This window comes from Sinohyriopsis cumingii, chromosome 5 (assembly GCF_028554795.1).
Source record: "Sinohyriopsis cumingii isolate HCF-2022 chromosome 5, ASM2855479v2, whole genome shotgun sequence".
Classification (NCBI taxonomy): Eukaryota; Metazoa; Mollusca; class Bivalvia; order Unionida; family Unionidae; genus Sinohyriopsis; species Sinohyriopsis cumingii.
The window spans coordinates 42,482,997-42,509,345 of record NC_142965.1 but is presented as its reverse complement, the minus strand read 5'-3'; the positions used below and the strand labels follow the sequence as shown (position 1 = coordinate 42,509,345).

The following is a 26,349-nucleotide window of genomic DNA, read 5'->3' as shown; positions in this document are numbered from 1 at the left end:
AATCGAACTTAGCGGATAATGTCCCTCTTGCTGTCTGTCAATGTTGTCAATGATAAGAACACGCCTTGTTCACCCCCCCCACCCCCAGGGCTTCCATCTGATCTTAGGACTAAGCTGTGACATATAGGTGAGATGTCGTACGATCTAACGCCTGTGCCGATTCAAGATTCCGGTCTTCTGGCTGATCACGGTAACATTGCGTAAGAGATTAACTCTAGCCCTCGGCACTGTTTAGACATCAAACACATGGCCGCGGCAACTGTACACGTCTTAATACCTGGGCTTAGCAAACGTGACAAGGAAAAAAGAAGGATTTTACATGCACGATAATTTAAATGACTCGAACGCTGTAATTTGAATGACTCCAACACTATAAAACGACAGTAAAAGTGGTTTGCTTAGTTTTATGGGTTTTTTTTCAGACTGACGAACAACAAGAATAACAAGGAATTTCCTTTTCTTTTGCATATCTTTTCAATAATTTTGCATGTGACTTTTCAGTGAGCAATTTGAGTACACAAAGTGACAATGTCATAAGACTCTTTTTGTCAACATCACAGTGTAAATTGACACATTTTTCGCATTTTTGCTTTACATCCTTTCCATTCGCGGAGCTTGTATTTATTTGGATTACGGAGTACAAGAGGCTCCAATATTTTTATCTAGTGACCCTTCTGTATACAGCAAAGTGGTTCTCAATTTATATAGGTCTCCCATTACCGCAAGAAACAAACCGCTGACTACCCGTTTTAAAATCTAACGTGATGCATTTGTACCATAATTGCATTCAAAAGTGGTTACAAGAATTCACCTGTCCTCATTCTTCTTAATCAAAACTATTACAGTAACACTCGTTTTAGTGAGATTTTAAATCAGTTGCTGCTATACGGTCTAGTGTGAAGAAATGATTACTCCGTTATGTAAAAGTATAATTTGTGTCTGCAACTATGAACGGTAGTTAAAATCATGTACTAGTTGATACAATAATGCCAAATACTAAATACTCCATAGTCAAGTGTTGATTTTTGTTGTAGCCCGAATCAGCAGACCTTTCACTCTTAAGAAGTGCGGTTAGTGAAACTATATTGCCAGCTCATAGTCAAACCCTAAAACATTTACCAGTAAAAATAAAATCAGACGAACTTCAGTCTGACTGGTCTGGTCATATTGTTACGTGTTCAAGGTTCGAATAAAAATTAACACAGAAGAGTGAAAATAACAAGCTTTTTAAAATTTAGCAAATAATTTATTTCCCAGGAAAAATTCTGTAAAAATGAAAAAAGGAGAACTTACGGTTTCAAGAATCAAATCCAAACATAATCCAAGAATTATCCAAAAATAATCCAGTAATAATCCATGAATTAAATTGCAAAAGTCCTAGTAATAAATGTTCTAATAGTTTTATGTTCGAATCCTGATGGAAAATCCAAGATGGATGACGATGACGTATGCTGTAGTCAGTACTGTGCTTATCTACAGTTCCTTGTAGAAATACAAATAATGACACTCCGGTGTTGGAAATTCCAAAATTAAATTTGTAAGCAATGTCTTTCCCAAATTTTTGCGTGAGTACTCTTCAAAATATTTCCAGAGAATAAAAGAATTAATCCTTTTGAAATCCAACTGATCTGAAGAAAAATATAACTCAAAATCTGGCTGCAACAAAAGAACTGGACATCAGTGTATAAAGCCCAAAACTGAGAAATCTCTCTATGCATCTGTATTAAAAACTAACAAATGCGCACTAATGGAAAAACCGGAATTGCGAAATCGAAAGGGAGGTCACATGATCGTTTTTATGTCACGTACATCAAAAATGACCCTGACGAAAACCAATCATTTAAAAATAAAATAGAACTTGTTTACGAAGGTTGCTACAAATTCTGAAACAAGGTCAGGAATTAGATCAACACCTGGTGTTTACGAAAGACTGATTCAGGTCAACTGATTTTCTGGAAAAATATCATCTCCAGTGAATAAATTTACATTAAAATAGCATATAATAGAATAAAAAATTTTAAACTGACAAACAATTAAAATAAATATGAATTAAATCAGATATATGTAACAATATGTAACTTTCAAATTTAATTTTCTTGTACCCTTCACGCGATATTATTGAATTATAAACAGCATATACTGATGTCATTCACCGATTTCCTAATCAATCAAGTAAATAAAAGCAGCAAGTCACGGTAGACAAAATTCGTTTTGTTTAGCACTGTTCGTTCGTTAAGAACAATTTCTTCATGCACTAGATTGATTCTGTATTTCAAATGTATCAGCATAACGTTTCATCTTTTACCAGTAATCTAAATTTATGCGGTGCTGGGTCTTCTGCTGTTTGCATAGAACATTTGCCCCATGGCACTTTAAAACCACTTTACAAACCTTTTATGCAAAAGACATGGATACAGTTAACATTTGTATACTTATGGCACACTGACAAATGTATTGCTGTTGGATTAAAATGAGTAATTTATTTCAATTGTTTAATTTTAAAACTGAATGAAGGCTGACTTCAAAGTTGCAAAATGACATTTTCACTGATATTATTTTTCATAAAATTACCAATAAAAATACATCTGAGTAAAAGTTGGCGTTTTTTCTATACTGATATTAGCAAAATATTAAATCCTAATTTAAAATAGGAAATGCAGAATGTATACATTTCTTTCCAATGAACTACCGTTTCAGATAGCATCAATATGTTACCATGGTAAGCTGTTTCTAGCCCGAGTACAAATTCCACCCTGCTGGGGCTTCGATCTTACTTCAACCTATCACTAGGAATATTATTTACATATTAAAAGGGAACAGGTGACATCTTGCAACTAGAAACTGGAGCTTCTAATTCCTGTGTTATATAATAACCCTGATATCGATTTATATTGTTGTAACTATTTGAAAGCCCTTTCTTGTAACTATGGTTGGAAGATAGTGGTCCTTACCTTTTACATACCGATACACCGGTGATTTAGAGATGACTGCTAAATACAGGTTAACCGATATATCTATTAGCGGTGAACCGATACATAAAATAGTAGTTAACCTATTTTGACGGTTAACCGACATTTTATTTTTAGCGGTGAACATTTTTTAAGTAGGAATTAACTGTTAACTGCGATTTGTTTAAGCGGCCAGCCGCTTGTTAAAAGCGGTGAACCGGTAGAGGGTGTTCGTCAACTTCCACGTGATTAGGATTGTTGTAAATATTCTGTGCTGTAATTTTAGCAGCAGTCTCTCTCTCTCTCTCTCTCGCTCGCAGTAACTTAACTAGCGTAGGCCTGTTATTTTGTCCCTTTCCGTCCGCCATACAGTTAGTGAAACCTGATCTATGCTTGTAATCATTCCTTCATCACTGGGAGTGACATATACCGTGCATATTCCATAAGTGCCATCCCAGATTAGCCCCAAACAAAGAAAATGCCCGAAAGAAAATAGGAAATGGAATGGGAATTTGAGAAGAAGACCACTTATAACCGTGGTGGATACAAAGAGATAGACTCTTTGTCGTGTCCTCCTGATACGGCAGGAAAATCTAGGCAATGTTAAATGGTCTATCACAATTGCGCATCATCGCGTCTACATTGAAGCATATGTTACTGAGCGTGGGATGCAAATTTACATGCGGACTGAATGAATTCTTTTGCAGTGATGCAAGGACTATTACTGATGGAGTCATAAAGAAATATAGGCTGCGAACCTGCGAACACATATGGTCAACTCGGGAGGAGTGAAACTCACCATAGTTGTACACACACACGACATACATACATACATACATACATACATACATACATATATATATATATATATATATATATATATATATATATATATATATATATATATATATATATATATATATATGTATGTGTGTGTGTGTGTGTGAGATCCCTTTCATGTGAACATGCTAATAAAGCGCGAATCACACATACAAAAGGGAAAGATAATGAAAAATATTTTGAAAACTGGCTTGTCAGTTTCTTAAACCAAAATATTTCAAGGTATTCAGCAGCAGAAGCGATGCACACGCCCACAACGGATACAGTAGACGCTAGTACCATTATTCCAATTGACTGGTGCGTAAAGAAAGTAAATTGCCTTCATGGGTCTGAGGGGCTTCAAGATCAGTAGAATGTTCTAACCTACTTTAGGAATCTATAATTAATGCCGAAGACGATGACTATAGATAACGGTATTGGACACTGGATAGACATATGGATCCAGACAGATAGACGAACGGAAGTATGGATAGATATACAGGATTTATAACAGCAAATACATTTTTGCCACAAACACAAAACCATCTCTCCCCTGCACTTCCCGATGGGCCATGTGATCTTTTGATCAAATGTTCTCACACATAGGGGAAATTACGCCATGTCTTTACCTGCTTCATGTCGATGGATTTATAATATCTTATAAAGAGATAGTGATCTTAAATAGTGCCGGAATGTAGTATTCCTTTCCGTTGTTGTTACTGGGGGTTAACACCATTTTCCAGCACATTATAGGCTATACATGGTGGCCAGTATACCTGGTTGATGAAGAACCCGGAAACATCCCAGGAAGAACCACCGATCCACTGGAAGCTACTGGCAAGCTTTATCACACACCCACGCTGGCCAAGCCTGAGACTCGAACGCACTCAGCCGTTAGTTTGATGTCGGTTATCTGTAAAGGCGAGTGCTTTAGACCACCCGGAGCTCTTCCTTTCCGTTTAAGTAAACAAGGAGAATAAAACAAAAGAACAAGAAGCACCTATTAGTTATAGTACCCTTTGTCTGAAATACAATTTTTGTTGACGTGTACCGATCCACCGTGAAATACAATTTTTGCTGACGTGTGCCGAGCCATCGTGAAATACTTTTTGTTGAAGTGTGCCTATCCGTAGTGAAACAAAACACAATTTTTGCTGACGTGTGCCGAGGCATTGTGAAAGTTTTTGCTGACGTGTTACAAACCATCGTGAAATACATTTTTTTTTCTGACGTGGGTCGAGCCATCGTCAAATAAAACAAAATTCTGACGTGTGACGAGACGTCATGCAATACAATTTTTCCAGACGTGTGCCGAGCCGTCTTTGACAAATGTTACTTACCGAGTATTATACTCAAGTGACGTACCAGCGACAAGTCAGTCGGTGGGATCAGCAATCAAAGGGAGAGTGTGACCCTATATTATTACTAAAACTTTCGCATTTTGACCAGTCATACTTGTACTTTGATAGAGGCTACCGATTTGTATTTTCCCCTTGTCAAGAACTTGAAGCAAGGGGCGTGCCTATGGTATGAGATACATTTGTGCACGACATATAACTGGCTAAACGTCGTGTAAATATCTTCGACATGGCAAAGTTTAAACTCACAGGAACCATGGTTATGTCACGTGACACTATATAGTCAATGATATATACTGGGTAGAGTTTCATTAAAATGTTTTCAGTGTTTCAAATGTTATACTCTGGACAAAGATACAAGTCACAGAATGGCTTTTCTTGCTGTGACCTTGACCTTGAGGTAGAGGTGGGTGTCTATGGTACGTGACAGAAATGCATAACTCTTTTCCTGCTTCAGTCACAAAGTGGTGATTTCATGAGGTTCGTATTCGTCATTTTGCATAATTTGTTTCCCTTTTGTAGTGGTAACATCTACCCTGGCACATCATTGGGGGGCGGGGGGCATGAACTGTGAAATGTAAAATTGCTGTTGCCTATATACGAAATGAACAAGCCCGTCAAGTTTGCTTCCCCCCTCCCTCCCGGAAAAAAAGTTGAAATGACGTACCTGCCTCTACCTCTAAATCAAACGGTTTTCCCCGTCCCATATACATTTATCCAGTGGAAACAATATTTCTTCTTTGAGTCACTATGACCGTAACCTTTTAATTTTTCCAGGTTTCTTCCATACGTAAAGTGCAAGCCATCAACCAATGTACTTGCTTTAAACTAAAGTTGTGGAGTGGATACCAAATGAGATGAACGGAAAGATAAACATGTCATAGTCTGCTTTATGGCAGCGGCATAAAGAAGCCCAGACAACATATCTGGCTAACACCGGCCTAACAGCGAAATGCAGAGAACAAGCGGCCAAAAATTTTCGGTCTGTAGGATACCTTCTGCTGAAATGCCTCCAATGCTGCTGATTGCCGATGTTATAAATGCAAACGATTTTAGATTTCTCAAAGTTTTGCATTTTCACAAATATTTTATCACATATCAGTACCATTGTTAGATTCCAATGCCTGGATGCAGTGTGTGAGTGTTTGTCAAGTTCCGTTTAGCATTGATATTTCATGGTATTTCTATAAATCTTAAAGGAATACAAGCTATGGCACTTTCTCTCACTTGGGTGAAATTTGGTAGAAATGTAGATATTTAGAAGAAAGTTATACATTTTTTTTGTTGTTTTTACTTTTAGTAATAGCAGTTATATTTAAGAGGCTAGTTCACTTCTTTTGTACAAATACCCTTCATGCCAGAATGCTTTCTTAAGATTTGGTCAACTTTCAAAATCCATAAAATGTGCATCCATCCATCCATTTATGAATTACCAAATGAGTGCTGCATGTATATGATGAATCAGCAGCTTGATCGACAGATTTGGGGAGATTCCTGCCTACATGGCAGAAACAAAGTACAAGCAGCTTGATTGACAGACGTAGGGAGATTCCTGCCTGCAGGGCAAAAACAAAGTACAAGCAGCTTGATTGACAGACTTAGGGAGATTCCTGCCAACAGGACAAAAACAAAGTACAAGCAGCTTGACTGACAGACCTAGGGGGATTCCTGCCTACAGGGCAAAAACAAAGTACAAGCAGCTTGATTGACGGACTTAGGGAGATTCCTGCCTACAGGACAAAAACAAAGTACAAGCAGCTTGATTGACAGACGTAGGGAGATTCCTGCCTGCAGGGCAAAAACAAAGTACAAGCAGCTTGATTGACAGACTTAGGGAGATTCCTGCCAACAGGACAAAAACAAAGTACAAGCAGCTTGACTGACAGACCTAGGGGGATTCCTGCCTACAGGGCAAAAACAAAGTACAAGCAGCTTGATTGACGGACTTAGGGAGATTCCTGCCTACAGGACAAAAACAAAGTACAAGCAGATTGATTGACAGACGTAGGGGGATTCCTGCCTACAGGGCAAAAACAAAGTACAAGCAGCTTGACTGACAGACTTAGGGAGATTCCTGCCTACAGGGCAAAAATAAAGTACAAGCAATATGGCAGTAGTGAAAACAAACTTTATTTCATGAATATTTTATATGCTGTGGACTCCTCTAAAGCATTGCCTATTGTTTATACACATGTATAAATAGAGTCCAACTGCTTAATGCACTGGCAGATCTGAGTCTGTGCAGTTTGTTAAGAGTAATCAGCAAAACAAACATCATAAACCCTGATCTGCGGAAGAATTATGCTACAGCAGATCAGGATCTTTGCTGTCAGCAGTCCGACTCAAGATACATGTGGGTATACATGGTTTGAGGAATAATTTGTAGCAGTCCATTCTAAATGTGTGAATTAGTTACACAAAGAGATACTAAGCTTCGTTTTCTATTTATGTATAAATTTTACTCTATTATGTACGAAAGCTTGACCTAGTTCAATACAATGTCATGATGACACATGGTCAATATACTGCATCTTTTAGCTGTGTATGATTTCATATTTTACATTAGAAAAAATCAGACATGTCAAAATCATTACCTTTATCATAACTTATCATCATACTGATCTGCCTTGTGATAGCTGGACATAACTAAGATATAAGTCCATTTAATGACATGCTCTTTTTGTTGTAAAGCCTTGTGTAATGAAGGTAATTTAGTGGATTCTCCCTGGGCATCCATGTCTGATGCTTGAAATGCACAGAATTAATGAGAAATTAAAAAAAAAAAAATTACCCTTATTCTGTTCTGAACTGCTTGTCATTGAGATATCATTTTCTGCTAATGTTTTAACTTTGCTCAAAAAAAAAATATATACGTATACTTAACTTAATACATCTGCAATTATATTGGCAAAAATATTCATATGCAATGCCCAGTTATCTGTATCACATAAAAAAGTCAGTAAAATAAATTCAGAATTGGAAAAAAAATTAACTTTAAATTTATATCAATATATTTACACTGTAAAATGTACATTTCATTGTAAAAAAATGTCATCTTTAGAGAATATTGAGCAGCAACAGACCTAAGTTAGTGGGTATCATAAAACAATTGTGGAACTGCCAGCTTGATTTTTTTATTCTACTATTTGTATAGCATCTATTCAACCATTTTAATGTTTGCTAAGATTTTTTTGGCAAAAAACTTTTTTCACCTTCTTCAAACACAAATAACAATAAAAATTACTTAATGACATATTTTATAATAGTGGTGTTTCACATGCAAAATGCTCAACCCCACAATTAAAGATCACCAATTTTCCTGTGGCATCTGAGTGCAAAATCTGCAACGGTCTCCATTTTAAATTGCAGAAAAAATCTCTTTGTATCAGACTGCTGAGGGCACACAGAAACAAAAATTTCTTGCCTAAACATCACAGATAGACAATTAAAAGATGCTTATCAGCAAAATTAATTGTAAAAATTCTACAGTCATAAAGTAATCCAAGAAATAGTATCTTGTCATTGAGATAATTTCATTAACAATACAGGAAAGGAACTATCCAAGGAAACTCTACAGGGAAATGGGCTGAGCTGTGGGAAATAAACTTCCTTGAGGTAGCCATTATCTTAGCATCAGGTAAAATTACAAATGATATGCTGTGAGAAGAAAAAAGGCATTGTACATCTGAGTCAACATAAGATGTAATTTCTTCAATAAGGCTTTACATCACACACACACTATATATATATCACATTTTAAAATACAATCACTTGCATCAATATTTAACAGCAACAAATAATTCCTGACAATGTAAGATTGTTTAGTCCTGTATTTCTTTTCTGAAACTTCTGTCAGAAAATACCCAAGAAGAATTAACATACTCTGGTTTAATTTGAGGTTCATGACAGCACTTTGGCCAGGATGACGACTATTCTGACCAAAGTACGCCAAATTAGTATGACGGAAACTACATCCTGTAAAGAATTCTAGATAGATTACCTATTTGCAGTTACTCTAACAACAAACTTAAACAACTGCCACTAGAACAAATAATCAATTCTTTTGTAAGTTTCTAAAACTCTACAAAAAATTGACAAAATCCAAAACATTTCATAGTTATACAGAAGCAACCCCTAATTATGTACAGGAGAGCATATCCATACATTTCCACACCACAGTGGTTGTGTAATCAGTCCAAAGTGGTCATTTTATGTTATTGTGAGTAACCACAACTTTACAACCATATTGTAAGTGGTCAATTAAAAAGAGCAAGTGAAAGTTTTGTTGATATTTTACAAAGTAAACTGCATTTTATCAAATATGTTTACCTATTAGCAATTACAGTAATGTCTATCTAGTAGCAAGAACAATAGTATAACCTATGTACTACTGGCAGTAAGAAGTCATTACAATTTAAATATCTGTTGTACTCATTTCAAGTTATGTAACTGACCTACCACAGTTTTGATGAATCTTAAGGAATCTGTCAAAAATGAACAATTTCATTTTAAACAAATAACTAGTGATGCATAATGGTCTAGTCTTGTAACCAAACTATGGTGAAATTTTGTTTTACATTAGCTGTCATGAAAGGGAGATTATAGGACAGCCACATACTTACACCACTGATAAACAAAAAGTTCTATGATAGCCACACATTTACACCATCCTTCAACAAAAAGTTATATTGAAAATATTTTATTGAGGAATGTAAGCAGTTGACCATTTGCTAGATGAACTGAATGTAGTTAAAACTAAGATAAAAAATTCAGGAATATGACCAACTTCAAATTCAAGATTGTTGAGAAAGCTGTAGTATAAAAATGCACATGTTTTTCATAAAGTCAATTCAGTAGTTTTAAAATTTATTTTGTTGTAAGGCCTACATCATCTATCTGACTTTGGGGTTTCATTAAATTTTGTGTTGAGAAAATGACACTGCCAGAAAAAAATGCTTCATATTGGCAATTCAAACTTGACGTCAATTGATGCTTTCTTGGCTAACTCAACTATTGTTGCTAGTTTCACTGCCTGTAAAAGAAAAAAATCATTTTGAGGATAAAAACAAAGAATGACATTTTGTAATCACTGCTGAATGAACAGATGCATGCAGTAAGTTTAACTAGGTTCATACAAGATTTTGTAACCAAACAACAATCCTTCAACATGACTAAATTTAAGCTGTATGATAGTAGAGGCAGAGCACCTGAAATAATTTAATCATTTTTAAAATGGTAACAAGATTTTTATGATAGTCACCAAGATCTTGGATTTCTCATGGGACACGTACATGGAAATCATTTTAATTCAGGACCAAATACATTTTGTGACACTACAGAAAGATACAGGTCACCACATTCCATGTCTTTGACCAGCTGTGCTCATTCACATTAGAAAGTGTTCATATTTACATTAACTTTTATACCTTAGTAACCAGCTCTTTGAAGTACAGCTCTATCCCATTATGACATGTTTTTGCTATATCAGACCTGTTTACCCATACATTTTCTTGTCAGTGTTTTAAGCAATCTCAGTCAGTATTTTTTTAAGGCAGTCAGTATTTTCATTCAGTGTTTCTAACATTGTAACACAGCACACATCACCTGTGAAACAATGCACAAATAGTAGACACTATCAATACACTATAATTACCATTATGTAGTATTGCATGACATACTGACTATACAATATTCTGTGAATAACTCCTAGTTTGTAAAGATGCTGGTATCAGGCCATTCTGTGTTTTGAGGCAAAAATCTGAAGAAATTGACCACCACTGACTTCAAGATCTTGTTTATATTATAGTGATAAAAACCACAAAAGAATACCTCCACATACCCAAATTTATTCCGTTATTTACCTCTGTTACTTTCTCTAGAAAATCTGTTTACTCAGCTTCGCACACATCCATAACATTTTAAATAACGCCAATTCTGTACATTATACATGGTTAATTAAGACTTGATACAAAACATTATGACATTTTATCCACTCAGAAAATAATACCTTCATATAGATTTCACCTATCTAAATTAACCACTCAATATTATTATTTCATAAAATCTAGTATCAACTTTGATAACATTTACTAGAATGGAAATGAGCTTCATATATTATTTTGTACAAAGTTTGTCAACAATATCAAACTGATTCACTTGGAATTAATGTTTTAATGAAGGCTTAGTCTATGGGGTTTTAATGGCGATATAACAGGCACTCTTTATCCTATCCAGCTGGTCATCTGTCCACTCTTTGGTAAATTTCTTTGGTTTTGACTTCAGGACCAATAAAGCCTCAATGGTCTGACTGGCTAGTGAGGATCTCTGATCAATAACATTTTTCCTAACACAACTGAAAATGCGTTCACAAGCAGCACTGCCATGAGGCACAGTGAGTAAGCTCCACATGACATTACACAAAGACTGGATATTAGGTTCCTTAGTAGAAACAGCAATCCAAAATTCATCTATTCTGTTTTTCAAACACAGTGAGATGTCTGTTGATTGGTACTGGAAAAGCTGCCCTATGATGGTATCATCAGTCACACCTGGTGGTAACAAGCATGGAAATCTTTTCAGAAAGTAATACAAGTTTACTGATTTTGCTGTTACTTGATTCTTAGGATCCACAACACAAATGTCTTGAAACAGGGGATCTTGTAGTGGCAGCTTCTCCAAAAGATAGGTGCAGATCGCTTCAAAGTAAGCCCTCACCAAGGAATAAAAGTCTGTTATTCTGCTCTTTCGTAGATGATTTGCCTCTGTTTTGCACAGAAAATATCTTGCTTCTCCTCCAATTAAGAGGTCTTCATCACCCTTTTGTTCCTGTTGATCTCTGAAATGGACCTCCTCCACAGTGTGATTCAATATAGCATCTGGCCTAATAAAACGACTGTATCGATCATTTAAGAGAATACACAGCAATGGCCACACCTCATGGATCATGGGCTCCTCTGCCTGTAACTTCAAAAGGACATTTCCACATGCATTGATGGTATAGCTGAGGAATAAACAATACAGCCTGTTTGTCGGAGAACGAAGGAACTGGAAAATTACATCAATCTTCTGTGTAGAGTAGCCCCTCTCTTCAGATTTTCCTGATTTTTTTCTTCTTCTGTTCTTCATGGAAGGAATGCTTTAATGGATCCCAATTTTCAAGCAGTCTTGCAAGGCATATGAAAAACAAGAAGGCAAAAAAAACTGAGAAACTACATAAATCAATATATTTATAAATTTATTCTGACCAGAAATTGACATTAAGATCATTGTCTACATATCAGAATTATTATTTAAACAATGTACATGTAGCTGAAACATGATAATGATTATTATAGTGTAAATGAATAGGTGGCCTATAACTAATGAAATTACTAAGAATTTGTTCAGGAAGTCAACAAATGTGAATCTTTTCTTACATTCAAAAACTCAATGGCATTTTGCTAACAAATATTGTGAATAATAATCCATCAGTGTCATACCTTCCAATGCTCAGCCGTCTGGTTTTTCCATGCTTGAGCATCTTTTTTTTTGTTTCACATCATACAGTCCTTGAAGATCTTTCAGATTTGACTGGCAGACTGTACTTTTCTTTAAAGAAGTAAAAGACGTCTACCTCATCAACTGGTGGCAGGCATTATGCACCTCTTTTTGCTGCAAGGTGAACTAGGTGAAGGGTGCAGGCAGAAAAGAAGACTTCTTAAGGCTGTTCCTTCTCCACAAAGAATAAAACTCCTTTCTTCTGCCCAGTCATTACACTGGCATTGTCAGATCCAAATGAGATGCAATTCTTCCATGAAAGATCCAAATGAGATGCAATTCTTCCATGAAAGATCCAAATGAGATGCAATTCTTCCATGAAATCCCACGGATGAAAAGCCCTTTGTGCACAAGATCAAAGACATTTTCACCTGAAAAAGACATAAACAATCCAAATGCAGATGGTGGAAAAGATAACAAAGAAAATAAAACTAATGAATTTTGACACTTTATGATCTCATATTCAATACTGAGAAGAATGATGAAATTGTTTAAAACAAAAATAATGAAATACTATATCAAGGGAACAAGATACTAATGTTGTAAAATGAAGCACGTAAAGCCTATACCTTGTAACAGAATTTTTAGTCCAATCTTAAGTTTTATAGATAATGATTTCAAGAAACTAACACAACAACCTATCATTAATAACAGTCCATGTCTGACCAGGTGTCCTTTGAAAAGCATAACCATCCCCACTCTCAAAAGTAGTTTTAAAAACATGTAACTAAAAAATTTCTCACCAGTAACAGAACCTTCACACACAGGTAGCACCAACAGCTCTGAGCTGACCTGTCCTAATTCTGACTGCTTGGTTCAAAAAACAAAAGGAGACTGTTTCTTTTCACCTTCATTGCTTCCATCAAAGGCAATGCTGAATGGGAACTTTATCATGTGTACAGTTAGGTCACTCATCTGAATGGTTGACATTTCCTTTATAACAGCAGTTGCTTTATTTCGACAGCATCTCATTCCTGAAGAACAACAGCAATAACATTAAAAAATGGAAAGAAAAAAATTTACAACCACTGACGAGAAGTTTATATTATGAAGCCTATTATTTAGCCAATTCCATAAGGAACTAAAGGAAAAATTCGCCCCAAAACCCCAAAGCATTTCAGGCATTAATCCAATATCTGCAAACTAATTAACTAATGATCAAGTATGGCCAAGTTATTACAACTGTAATAACGTGCATAACCTGAATTTTTTAAATATATTTTACTTTTACACTGAGATCATTGCATTTAGTATCTGTATCTATGAAGTTCTATCCATTTTGATATTTTTTTAATATTTAATAGTATTATTGGAAATATTTAATGTTCAAACAAATTAAGCAGCTTTCATGCATCTAGCATACACATCAGAATTCTGGGGTGGGGGCGATTCTTTGACTCAAACTGTGATTCTGGAGTTTCCATTTTAATTTATAAAAAAAAAAGAACAGAAGTTTGGATCTAATATGAAAGGAAAAGGGACCCACATCAGTCTAAGGTGTCAATCTTAAGTGTCATGAATGTGCATCTGTCTTTGTATGTGTGTGTGTGAGAGAGAGAGAGAGAGATTGTTTCTAAATACCTTGTGCAATTTTGGAATCTGGGAACATATTTTTCATTGCTTCTGTCAACTTGTCGGCTGTGCTCAATGACAAATTCATATTTACGATCAACTCACATAGAATCGCCTCAGCATGTTATTTGATTTTGAAATATGTGTTGATCACTGACTTCCTTTCCCTTCAACATGGACAAAATATTTCTATTTCCCTTCACTAGCGATCCCAAATTTGCATGATTTTCCGATTCCACGTGCCATGAACAGTCATTCCATCCACCATGTGCACAGGAAAAGTCTAAGTTGCAAACAGTGCAGAGCACAAAATGCTCTCCTTTAGATGATTGTTTAAGCCATGACCACAGAGTATTATAAACTGGTAGAAAATGCTGCTTTCTATGTTTAGACTTTCCAGTTCCATCATCACTTTCATGCTGAAACTTTCTTGTCAGAGGCATTTTCTGTTTAAACAATCATATGTTGAGAATGCTAAAATCAGTGATGTGGCACATATTGCGGATGCGGACCGATGAGACGATACAACAAAATGAAACAGAATAAAAATGGCTTTAAAATTAATTTAAAAAAATAAATAAAATAAATGCAACCTCAAGTCGTATTTTCAGATCAATGACTGTATGGATGGGCTTTATTCCATATAAATATGGTAAAATACGGACGGGTAAACAGGTCTGCTATATTGCAAATCAGATACAATGCAGTAATGTCATGTACCCAATGACCAAAGTTACTGAAGTGTAAACATGTCAAAAACAGAATTTTGAACATCAGCTGAAAACTAGATCTAAACGACATTGCAGTTGATTTGGACATCAACAAAATAATGCTTTTACAATCAGTCTTTGACTCTAGCTGTATTCATCCAGTGACAGATATTGCACTCCTAACACTTGCCCTGAGATGTTGCATTCTACAGCAACACCTGAATAACTCCAAAAAGTGCAGCCAGGTTTCCAGTTTCCGGAAAACAAATATTTATAACTTTTCCCAGACTTTTTTGTCATTTAAAAAATTGTCCAGACCTTTTCAAGGCCTGGAATAGCAAGTTTCAAATTTATGACTTTTTCCAGAGTTCCAGACCCATGCAGGAACCCTGTCACAGGTGAACCAAGTTCTTTGATCAAATTCTATCTAGCGGTTACTGAAAAGAAGTAATTTCATGAGAATTTATTATTTTTTGTAATTGTGGCATATCATATTCATTTATACAGTCTGAATGACCTTCAAGCCAGGATGCACTGTTCCAAATGGATCAAAACACAAATAAAACAGCAATCTGTTGATAGATGCATGACACATAACTAGCACAGGTTCATTTGGTCTTACTGCCAGATGAACTAATAATTAAAATCATGCTGAACTCGAATCAAAATATTATAAGATGTATAGATTCCTTGACAGTCAGATGACAACACATGGATATGATAAGACAGATGGCAGACATGTAAGGTTTGTGAGGCTAGCTGACAGCGCATGGATATTATAAGACAGATGGCAGACATGTAGGGTTTGTGAGTTTGTGCTTGTGAGGCTAGTTGAAAACACATGGATATTATAAGACAGATGGCAGACATGTAGGGTTTGTGAGGTTGGGCTTGTGAGGCTAGTTGAAAACACATGGATATTATAAGACAGATGGCAGCCATGTAGGGTTTGTGAGGCTAGTTGACAACACATGGATATGATATGACAGATGGCAGACACGTAGGGTTTGTGAGGTAGGGTTGTGAGGCTGGTAGTGAACACATTGATATTATATGGCAGATGGCAGACATGTAGGGTTTGTGAGGTTTGATGACAGCACATGAATGCTATAATATACTCTAATATAGGTGAACATCTAGAGCCTGTGAGGTTTATTGATAACACACAGATATTATCAGACAGGTGTTGGACATATAGAGCTTGTGAGGTTTATTGATAGCACATGGATATTATTAGACAGGTGTTAAACATATAGGGTTTGTGAGGTTAATTGATAGCACATGGATATTATTAGACAGGTATTGGACATATAGAGTTTGTGAGGTTTATTGATAGCACATGGATATTATTAGACAGGTATTGGACATATAGGGTTTGTGAGGTTAACTGATAGCACATGGATATTATTAGACAGGTATTGGACATATAGGGTTTGTGAGGTTTATTGATAGCACATGGATATTATTAGACAGGTATTGGACATATAGGGTTTGTGAGGTTAATTGATAGCACATGGATATTATTAGACAGGTGTTAAACATATAGGGTTTGTGAGGTTAATTGATAGCACATGGATATTATTAGATAGGTGTTGGACATATACAGCTTGTAAGGTTTATTGATAGCACATGGATATTATTAGACAGGTGTTGGACATATACAGCTTGTAAAGTTTACTGATAGCACATGGATATTATTAGACAGGTGTTAGACATAGGGTTTGTGAGGTTAATTGATAGCACATGGATATTATTAGACAGGTGTTAGACATAGGGTTTGTGAGGTTAATTGATAGCACATGGATATTATTAGACAGGTGTTGGACATATAGGGTTTGTGAGGCTAATTGATAGCACATGGATATTATTAGACAGGTGCTGAACACAGATATTGTGAGGTTAATTGATATCACATGGATATTATTAGACAGGTGTTGAACATATAGGATTTGTGAAGTTAATTGATAGGACATGGATATTATCAGACAGGTGTTGGACATATAGGTTTTGTAAGGTTAATTGATAGCACATGGATATTGTTAGATAGGTGTTGGACATATAGGGTTTGTGAGGTTAATTGATATCACATGGATATTATTAGACAGGTGTTGAACATATAGGATTTGTGAAGTTAATTGATAGGACATGGATATTATCAGACAGGTGTTGGACATATAGGTTTTGTAAGGTTAATTGATAGCACATGGATATTGTTAGATAGGTGTTGGACATATAGGGTTTGTGAGGTTAATTGATATCACATGGATATTATTAGGCAGGTGTTCAACATACAGGGTTTGTGAGATTTATTGATATCACATGGATATTATTAAACAGGTGTTGGACATATAGGGTTTGTGAGATTTATTGATATCACATGGATATTATTAGACAGGTGTTGGACATATAGGGTTTGTGAGGTTTATTGATATCACATGGATATTGTTAGATAGGTGTTGGACATATAGGGTTTGTGAGATTTATTGATATCACATGGATATTATTAGACAGGTGTTGGACATATAGGGTTTGTGAGGTTTCATGACAGCAAATGGATATTATTAGACAGGTGTTGGACATATAGGATTTGTGAGGTTTCATGACAGCAAATGGAAGCTGTAATATAGGTGGTGAACATATAGTGTTTGGGAGGTTAGTTGAAAGCATGGATTTTATCTGGCAGGTGGTGAACGTATAGTTTGTGTGGGGTAGTTGACAGCACATGGATATTATTAGACAGGTGGTGGATGTATAGGGTTTGTGAAGTCTGATGACAGTACATGAAATTTATTAGACAGTGGACATATTGGGTTTCTGAGGTAGGTGGGTATCAATCTAAGTATACCATTTCTGCTGCATCATCTAAATCATCAACACCTAGGATCTTCAAGCCACTAGCACCCATCATGGCTTTGGCATCATGAACCTGTGTACCTGTAGGAAGAATATAATTAGGTAAATAATTTGCAACTGAGTAAGCATGGCATATTATTTAGTCTTCAAAAATAAAATATCACATAATGGCAAGAGACCCAGGTGAAACTGAGATCACTCACCTGCTAAACTTAAATGCAAAAGCTGCTGCCCAAGTGATTTAAGAAGCAGGTAATTTACAGGTTATTCTTTTTAGCATTCATTGGCAAATATGTCAGTTGACTGTCATCATTTGCCTAGGCTTTCAAGGACATAATACCAGAAAGCTTTTTCTGGGTTGATTACATTATTACATTTTGGTTCTGTTGAGCAACAGCAACAGGGGCAAATGCTGATGGTGGATCTACATGTTATGAAAAGTGTTTTTTACAATTATACTTTCAGGACAATGAATGCAAACTCAGTTAAGTAGTTTTTAAAAATGGAAATGTTTTGCTAAATGTAATAATGATCGATGTATCTAATGAGAGATCAGCATCATATGCACAAGTGTTATTTTTTTAGAAGCCATGTACAGATTTTACCATATTTAGAAATGGGAATCATTTTGGATGGAAATATATTCTAAAGACCCATAAGCTCGGTTTTTTTTCTTTTTACTTAAGTCCACATTCTACTGAGAACCATCATTTGTACAAATATGAAAAACTTGTCTGTATGGATGCATTTAACAATGTTTGGTCTAATTCTGCTGACTCAGTCTTAGAAGTTCCTAAATAATTGTTATACTTGGTACTTGACAATATATTATCACGGCAGATCAATATTATTTGTAAAAATGTTAAAAATCTTTATGCCAGAAATGTTGCCTGTCAAATTTAGTCAAAATTCTGTGGAGTTGTTTTTGAGAGATGATTTAAAGATTCTTTTTTGTTTTTTTTAACAGCAGCCATACCTGATAGTAGATAGTACAAGCCTGAAAGACCTTTACAACAGAATGCTTTGTGCAATAATTAGTTGAATTTTGTTCAGCAATTTCTTTTAAATAGTCATTTAAAGGTTTTCACTACTGGTGGATATGTTTATGGTGGATCATCATCATATGTAAACAAGATAACTTGGCTGACAACATCTGCATAACAGCCAAATGTAACAGCAGTTGGGCAAAAATTCAAAACCAGAATAATGCACTGTACTGAATCCCCAATGCCGTTAACTGCATATTTTATGAAAACTCGTTTTTCATGGTTTCTCAGATTTATATACATTTATCTATATTTTATGGCACATAAGCATAATATTTCCAATATTTAAAAGTCCCAATGCCAGGATGCTTTGTGTCAATATTGAAAGGTCCCAATGCCAAGATGGCTTATGTCAATATTGAAAAGTCGCAATGCCAGGATGCTTTGTGTCAATACTGAAAGCTCCCAATGTCAGGCTGCTTTGTGCCAGTACTGAAAGGTCCCAATGCTAGGATGCTTTGTGTCAATATTGAAAGGTCCCAATGCAGGATGGCTTATGTCAATATTGAAAGGTTCCAATGCCAGGATGTATTGTGTCAATGTTGAAAGGTCCCAATGCCAGGAAGCTTTGTGTCATTGTTGATCAAAATAACAGCCATAAACGATGGCAAAATGGCAGAATTTGTTATAATTCTTAAATTTAACCTAGGACCTTTCTGTTAAATTTTGATCACATTTTATTATGCAGTTATTTTGAAGCAGATATTAAATTTTTTTTCCATCAAAGTAGTAGCAGCCATTTTCGATGACTTATTTACTGTTGGTCAAATTCTGTTGTTTATGAGAAGAAATCATTTAAAGAATTTTACATTAATTAGTAATGGTGGCCATATCTGATGTGAGATTTAAACTACTTTTATAATTTATAAGCTCATAATAACAGAATGATTTCAGTCTAATGTGGTCAAATTCTGCTTGTGGTTTCCAAGAAATGTTATTTTCAGTTTAAAAAAAAAAATCAAATTTTAGTAATGGCAGCCAAACTTAATGGAGGACTGACATCATTTGTAAAATTTTAGTAATGGTAGCCACATTTGATAGAAGATGAGCAACATCTCTACAAAGTGAAAGACTTTTATGGCCTGGTGGGTTAAAAACTTTAAAGGAGACCAGAAACAAAACTTTTCCTTTTATGTATGTAATTCTCGACAAATTTTAATTGGACTGTGATGTTTATAAATTAAATATCGCAGGCGGGTAGTGATTATATTGCATGGAAGATACCACGATTCCGTAAATTGCAGATTTTTTCCAAGCTTTGATGAAAGGACAGATCATGTGGTCCCGTGACGCAATACTAGCCAGTTGTCAAATACAAACATATACATGGCGAGCGAGACAGACAGGAGGAGATCATATTTGGGTTGCTAATTCAAAAGTTGAATATGCTTCCGAGTCATGCTTATAACTATATCTGTTGAATTGTGTGTTAACAATGTGTTTACGACCTGACAGAAGAAAAGTACAAAAGTAAAAAGGTGCTCATATTTCATATTTGGAATTTTAAAAAAAAGCAATGTAATTTTTAAATAAATACTTGTACATCGTGTGCTGTGCAAAAATGTGATAAGGATTAAGTGATGGTGCCCAATGTAAAAATTAAAAATTTACCATAATGCAATAAGTTCATTTAAGAAGGATGAGGTTCAATCGTATTATATGTAAATGACATATTCATTACCTACCTCCCCCCACACACACACCACCACCACCACCGCCGAAGGTATGATATCTTGAAAATATATATCCAACACTGAAACGCCGAGAGATAATACTGAATTCTGGGCGAAGAGACTAGAACGGGGACAGACTTGTGTGTGAAACAATATCCATTACCTTGGAGGTGTAAAAGGCATTGAGAATGGTTTTCATCGGTTGAAACTTAAGCATTAGTTTTTCACACACAAAAAAAAACTCCACAAATAAATCTGCAAAGCAGAAATCATAAGTAATTAATTTAAACATTAAGAAGCTTCCTTCTTATGATTCAATCACAGTGTATTTTACATGCTGGCTACAGATAGCGCATTGACAAATCTGATAGTATATACATGTCTGGTATAAATAGTTTATGTACTGTACTGGTCAGTGCTGAAATAAATTTTTTAGGCCCAGGCCCAAGGCTGGTGAATTAAATAAACTCACCAGCTCTGACTGAATTTCCACAAGCCCAGACAGTTCATACCTGTCAACTCTCAAGCCGGGAGAAAAACCTCCCGATTTTTGGGGTATTTCCACACCTACCTCCCGATCTCGTACTATCTCCCGAGTTTTCGCAGAGAACTCCCTATTATTACATTATGTCTGCCAATTTTCATTTCTCAGAAAGAAAAAAACCCATACATAAATAGATAAAACATATACAATCCACAGATGCCGTATTCTATTTTATCACTTGTGAATATTGTAGTGACGAAATAATAAATATCACACGAGTTTTTTCTTCAGTAAATAGAATGTTAAGATTAAACATTATTCACGTAAATTTCAGATTTTTTAAAACACTACAACAGAACTGTAGTAATAAAAACATTAAAAAAATAAAACTGTCACCAATTAGCTTAAATCCCATGAATGATCACTGTGAATGTTGCCTACTTTTTTCTGCAAACAAAATCAATCTCCATTTCCACCAAAGAAACTCGGCCAGTTAAAGCCTGACATTCCTCTACCGTATATGTAAAGTTTAATTACCATGATTAAATTAAAAGAAGGAATAAAAGAAAATATGCCACGCAGTATATGTGCCCCTAAAGAACTAATTCAGAATAAATATTTTATTCAGTAAACAGTGTTACACGCCTTAAGGCTTAAACCTAAGGAAATAAGGTGGGATTTAAATGTGGGAAAAACAGATTTTAACTGTTAAAATGAAGTCCTAGGCATTGTAAGTTACAATAAAATAGGGTATCGTTTATTTGCCAGTCAATGCTGATGTTTACATATACATATTGTAGAACATGGTTTCTTTGAAGTATGTCTGAAGGGCAGTCCTTTTCACAAGATAAACAAATTGATAAGGATTAATTGTTAATTAGTCACACTGGCCTTGTGCTTGCGTACTCAGGTCTAACCTTTAGCTATTATGCAGTTTAGCCACAGCTGACCAGAATAAGATACAAGGGTCTTGTCCTTGGGGATAATAAGGCGTATCACAGGGAGAAATGGTGCGTCCCATGGGCGCTCGCACATTGGGGCAAGGGGTGGGGTCAATAGTAGCCTCCCCCCAATTTCTATTGTCAGCCAGTTAAATTGAAACTTTGATTTTATAACTGACCTCTTTTATTTTAGTTGCTGCTATTTAAACATCCCAAGGGATAGTTTTATATCAGTTCCAATCATTACAGATTACCGTTTATACATACTATATGTAACAGGCATAGACTGAAATTTTTTTTTTAATTTTTAATTTTTGTTTAAGATAACTGAAAACTGTGTTTTCTCGAAACATGACTGTGTCAGGGGTTTAGAATCTTATTTTTAACAAAGCTTCCATTTGATTAAAATCAGATCTCAATTTCACCTAGGACAGAGGTAATTTGATTTCAACTGTGCTGTGTTAAGGCATGTATGTCAACATCTGGAAAATACATTTACTCATTTCATCAGCGCAATCAAAGTTTCCTCAGGCAAACAATTTTTATCCGACAAACCCAACGGGCACCTAACTTTGAATACAGGATGGGAAGAACAAAAATTAGAGGGGCCCCGGGTGTCGGGCTATCACATTTTTAGCACTGCTGGTGTAGATAAAAGATCTGTGAATTGATTGTTGCATTTTGTGGTCACTTACTTGGCTTTCTGCCTATTTTTGTAACTCACATATTTAACACTTTTCCCAGGATTTAAAATATCCAACAGTGTGTCTGGAACAGCGACAACTTTTAGTCTAGGCCTAGCATTTGCGTATCCTAGAGCTGTCATTTTTTTCAGGATCGTTCTCGTAACATTCCTTTAGAAATGTAATGATCACAGAGTGCTGTATGGTGTTGCTTTGAAATCAACTCACTTGTAATATTGTATCCATACTTTCTTTATGCCTTTATCTTTGGAAAAGAAAAAAAAAATGTTGTCTACAGGCTTTTCTTAATATTCTATTACACCCGTAAGCAACACAAAATGGCATTGTCTTTTACTCTGGCAACTCTCAGTTGGGATGCTAGAGTCGTTACTATGACATCACACCCCGAAAGTAACCGAACAGGCACGGAAATTTTGCATATGAGGTCACGGAAATTCAGCTCCTAGAAGATATGCCAATATTTAAATATTGGCATTACGGTCGCAGATGATACTTCAGAATCAGGTTTTCTTGTATAGTGCTTTTATTATTATTCTGTATTTCCATTGGTTTCTGGTCTCCTTTAAAGGTCTTCATGAAAAGTTTGTTGCATTTACATGAACCATTTTGGATGAAAAGTCAACAGAATATTTTTCTGCAATTAGTAATGGTGGTCAAATTGAATGGTACATTAACATTGCTACCAGGATGCTTCCATGGAAGTCCGGTCAAAACTGATGTAGTAGGAAAGGTGTTTTCTAATTTTAGCTGTTGTTGTTGTGGGGTTTAACGCCAGTTTTTAGCACATGATAGGCTATACATGGCGGCCAGTATTAATGGTGATGGAAGAACCCTGGAAAACCCCGGAAAGAACCACCGACCCACGAGAAGCTACTGGCAAGCTTTCTCACATACCCACATTGGCTGAATCTGAGACTCGAACTGGCACAGACAGAGATGAGATGGCAGTGATCCATAACGGAGAGCGCTTTAGACCACTCGGCCACTTCTAATTTTAGTAATGGATATATTTTTCATGGCAAATCAGCATTATATTTTCTGAATTCTAGAGAGATGTCAGGACCCTTCCTTAAAATTTCATCTGAATTAGTGTGATAGTTTTAAAGTTTGAAGTTTGTTTCAGCAAATTAATTATAGTTGATGGTGGATCAATCTCATTATGACTTAATAGCCGTACTACAAATCGACATAACTGATGTAACTACAAAGGGGTAAGTTCGTAACTATGGGTATGTTGATAGATGGAACCTTTTATTTGGCAGAAATATGGTACCTTTTGTATTGAAAGTTTTCTTTATATTTGTCTAAAGGAATTAGAGCTGCAAAGTACATGGCTTATAAATTCACACTTGATTATCCAAAGTTCCCACAACATTTCTCCATCGAGTTCAGACAATCAATGCACACTTGATTATTCAAAGTTCCCACATCATTTCTCCATCGAGTTCAGACAATCAATGCACACCTGATTATTCAAAGTTCCCATGATATCATTTCTCCAGCGAGTTCAGATAATCAATTCACACTTGATTATTCAAAGTTCCCACATCATTTCTCCAGTGAGTTCAGATAATCAATTCACACTTGATTATCCAAAGTTCCCACATCATTTCTCCAGCGAGTTCAGATAATCGAGATTGAGCAGCAGCAGTGTTACGATATTTTTGGAAAACTTACCCTGTAGCCTGACGACAATGGGTATTTTAAGATTTAGTTGTTCTGCTGCAGCTATGATACCCTGAGCTATCACATCACAACGCATAATGCCCCCAAAAATGTTTACCAGGATTGCATGGACCTGAAATAGATGCAAAAGACAAATTAAATATTTCTGGAAAACTTACCCTGCAGCCTGACAACAATGGGTATTTTAAGATTTAGTTGTTCTGCTGCAGCTATGATACCCTGAGCTATCACATCACAACGCATAATGCCCCCAAAAATGTTTACCAGGATTGCATGGACCTGAAATAGATACAAAAGACAAATTAAATATTTCCTTTAAAAAGCTACAAAGTGAAAACACAAGATCCCACCCGATTATTAAGCCTAGACTTTATTTAGTCATTAAGCAAAACAAAAAAATACAAACCCTAAGTTTAACAGTGTAACATTTACCTATCACTTCTGCTTTCAAATTGTTTACCTGTTCTGGGATGAGAGTCCCCTTGCCCAAACTCATATTTTCATAAAAATTTTAAACTTCCATTAGATGGAATGTTCTAGATATCTAGAGCAGAGAGAGCCCAAAACCAGTCTGACTACCTCATCATCGGTTTATGGGACACTCTTAAACTTCAACATGGACTTGGACCACACTTGGACCATCAAATACAGGTGGGAGAAGGGAATCTTGCAATTGACAAGTATTACATTATTTAAATTAATTTACCCATACCCAACATAGTTAAGGTCCGTCCTCTGAGGTAATATCTTGGCTGGTCTACCAACATGTGAAATAGATGGCTGAACCATGATTGCTAGGGTCACAGATGGACTATCAGAATATCCTGGATAGACTGTCCACCAGAATATTTTTCTTGCCTGGAATATGTCGAATATGGCGGGTAATGAACTCTGAGATTCCCCAACAAAGAAGGTTCCAAACCTCCATGCAAAGAGCAGGAGCAGGTGTACCTCATCTCGTCAGGTACATTACTACCACAGTGTTGTTGAAAAAAATCAAAACACAATACCTCCTTATCAGTTGACACAACGTTTGACTCAAAATAATGCCCTCATTTCCAAATTGTTTATTTAAAGGGTAGCTTTTTTACTGTATCATGAATCCAGAAGCACCCCAACCATAATCTGACAAGTTAATGTATAGATAGGAGTGGGGTTCAGGGTGTGTGAAATGCAACTCTGGCCAAAAAAATGGTCCCGGGCAGCCCACCAGCTCAAGTGGTGATGAAATTCTAACCCTGGAGAAATCTGAGCTAACAGGGGATCATTGTTTGGTTTGCAGTTTGCCTTGTCTTGGCATACTATTACCTTTAGTTTTTTTCTTCTGACAAAGCTGATTTTCTTTCGCATCTATACCAGCTTAGTGCCATTGTATATCAACTCATTCATATAATGGTTTCTTATTATTTTGTTTGCCTAATCTTCATCTGGACAAAGAACACATTGTTAGAATGTCAGTCCTTGAATATGAAATAAATAAAATCAATAGCAAGCCCCGTTTTGATTTTGTATAGATTTTTAGTCTTTACCATGAGGCACTGCAAGTCCCATTCCATTCACAGACTTTGCAATGAATAGCTCTTAACCTTCAAATGTTCATTAAGTGGTAAATTAACATTTACAAATGCTTCAGGAACAGTTTCTGACCTCTCCAACAACAAATATGTTCATTAAACATGTCTTAGTATGAATACTGGCATCCTGACATGTCATAGTATGAATGCTGGTATCCTGACATGTCACAGTGTGAATGCTGACATCCTGACATGTCATAGTATGAATGCTGGTATCCAGACATGTCATAGTATGAATGCTGGTATCCTGACATGTCATAGTATGAATGCCAGTATCCAGACATGTCATAGTAAGAATGCTGGCATCCTGACAACATGTCACAGTATGAATATCGGTAGTCAGACATGTCATAGTAAGAATGCCGGCATCCAGACAACATGTCATAGTATGAATGGTGGCATCCAGCCATGTCATAGTATGAATGCTGGTATCCATAAAACATGT

At 35.8% G+C, this 26,349-nt stretch overlaps 2 protein-coding genes and 1 pseudogene across 7 annotated transcripts in view; all 3 read right to left on the bottom strand.

Annotated features, from left to right (window-relative positions):
- LOC149799031 (calpain-5 pseudogene) overlaps positions 1-5,980 on the bottom strand; it is a 39,028-nt pseudogene extending 33,048 nt beyond the window's left edge. The window contains exon 1 of the transcript XR_016421080.1: positions 5,793-5,980. The product of XR_016421080.1 is annotated as a calpain-5 pseudogene (transcript). The remainder of the gene's footprint in view (positions 1-5,792) is intronic.
- A 1,258-nt stretch (positions 5,981-7,238) lies between these two features.
- Positions 7,239-26,349, bottom strand: part of LOC149799029 (succinate--CoA ligase [ADP-forming] subunit beta, mitochondrial-like) — a 90,250-nt gene continuing 71,139 nt past the window's right edge. For all 4 annotated transcript variants that reach the window (XM_089957983.1, XM_089957985.1, XM_089957984.1 and 1 more), the window contains 3 exons: positions 24,489-24,609; positions 17,789-17,877; positions 7,239-10,157 (listed from right to left, as the gene is read on the bottom strand). In XM_089957983.1, the coding sequence (XP_089814109.1) occupies positions 10,083-10,157; positions 17,789-17,877; positions 24,489-24,609 (285 nt within the window). In that variant the 3' untranslated portion in view covers positions 7,239-10,082. The remainder of the gene's footprint in view (positions 10,158-17,788; positions 17,878-24,488; positions 24,610-26,349) is intronic.
- Positions 10,164-17,308, bottom strand: LOC149799030 (uncharacterized). 2 transcript variants are annotated; one of them, XM_089957988.1, is made up of 4 exons: positions 14,243-17,308; positions 13,405-13,635; positions 12,604-13,032; positions 10,164-12,288 (listed from the first exon to the last, which is right to left on the bottom strand). In XM_089957988.1, exon 4 carries the CDS (start codon positions 12,248-12,250, stop codon positions 11,312-11,314), a length of 939 nt encoding a protein of 312 aa, XP_089814114.1. In that variant the 5' UTR covers positions 12,251-12,288; positions 12,604-13,032; positions 13,405-13,635; positions 14,243-17,308; the 3' UTR covers positions 10,164-11,311. The 2 variants fall into 2 exon arrangements, with proteins under 2 accessions (XP_089814114.1, XP_089814113.1); XM_089957987.1 differs by having other exon boundaries at positions 13,405-17,308.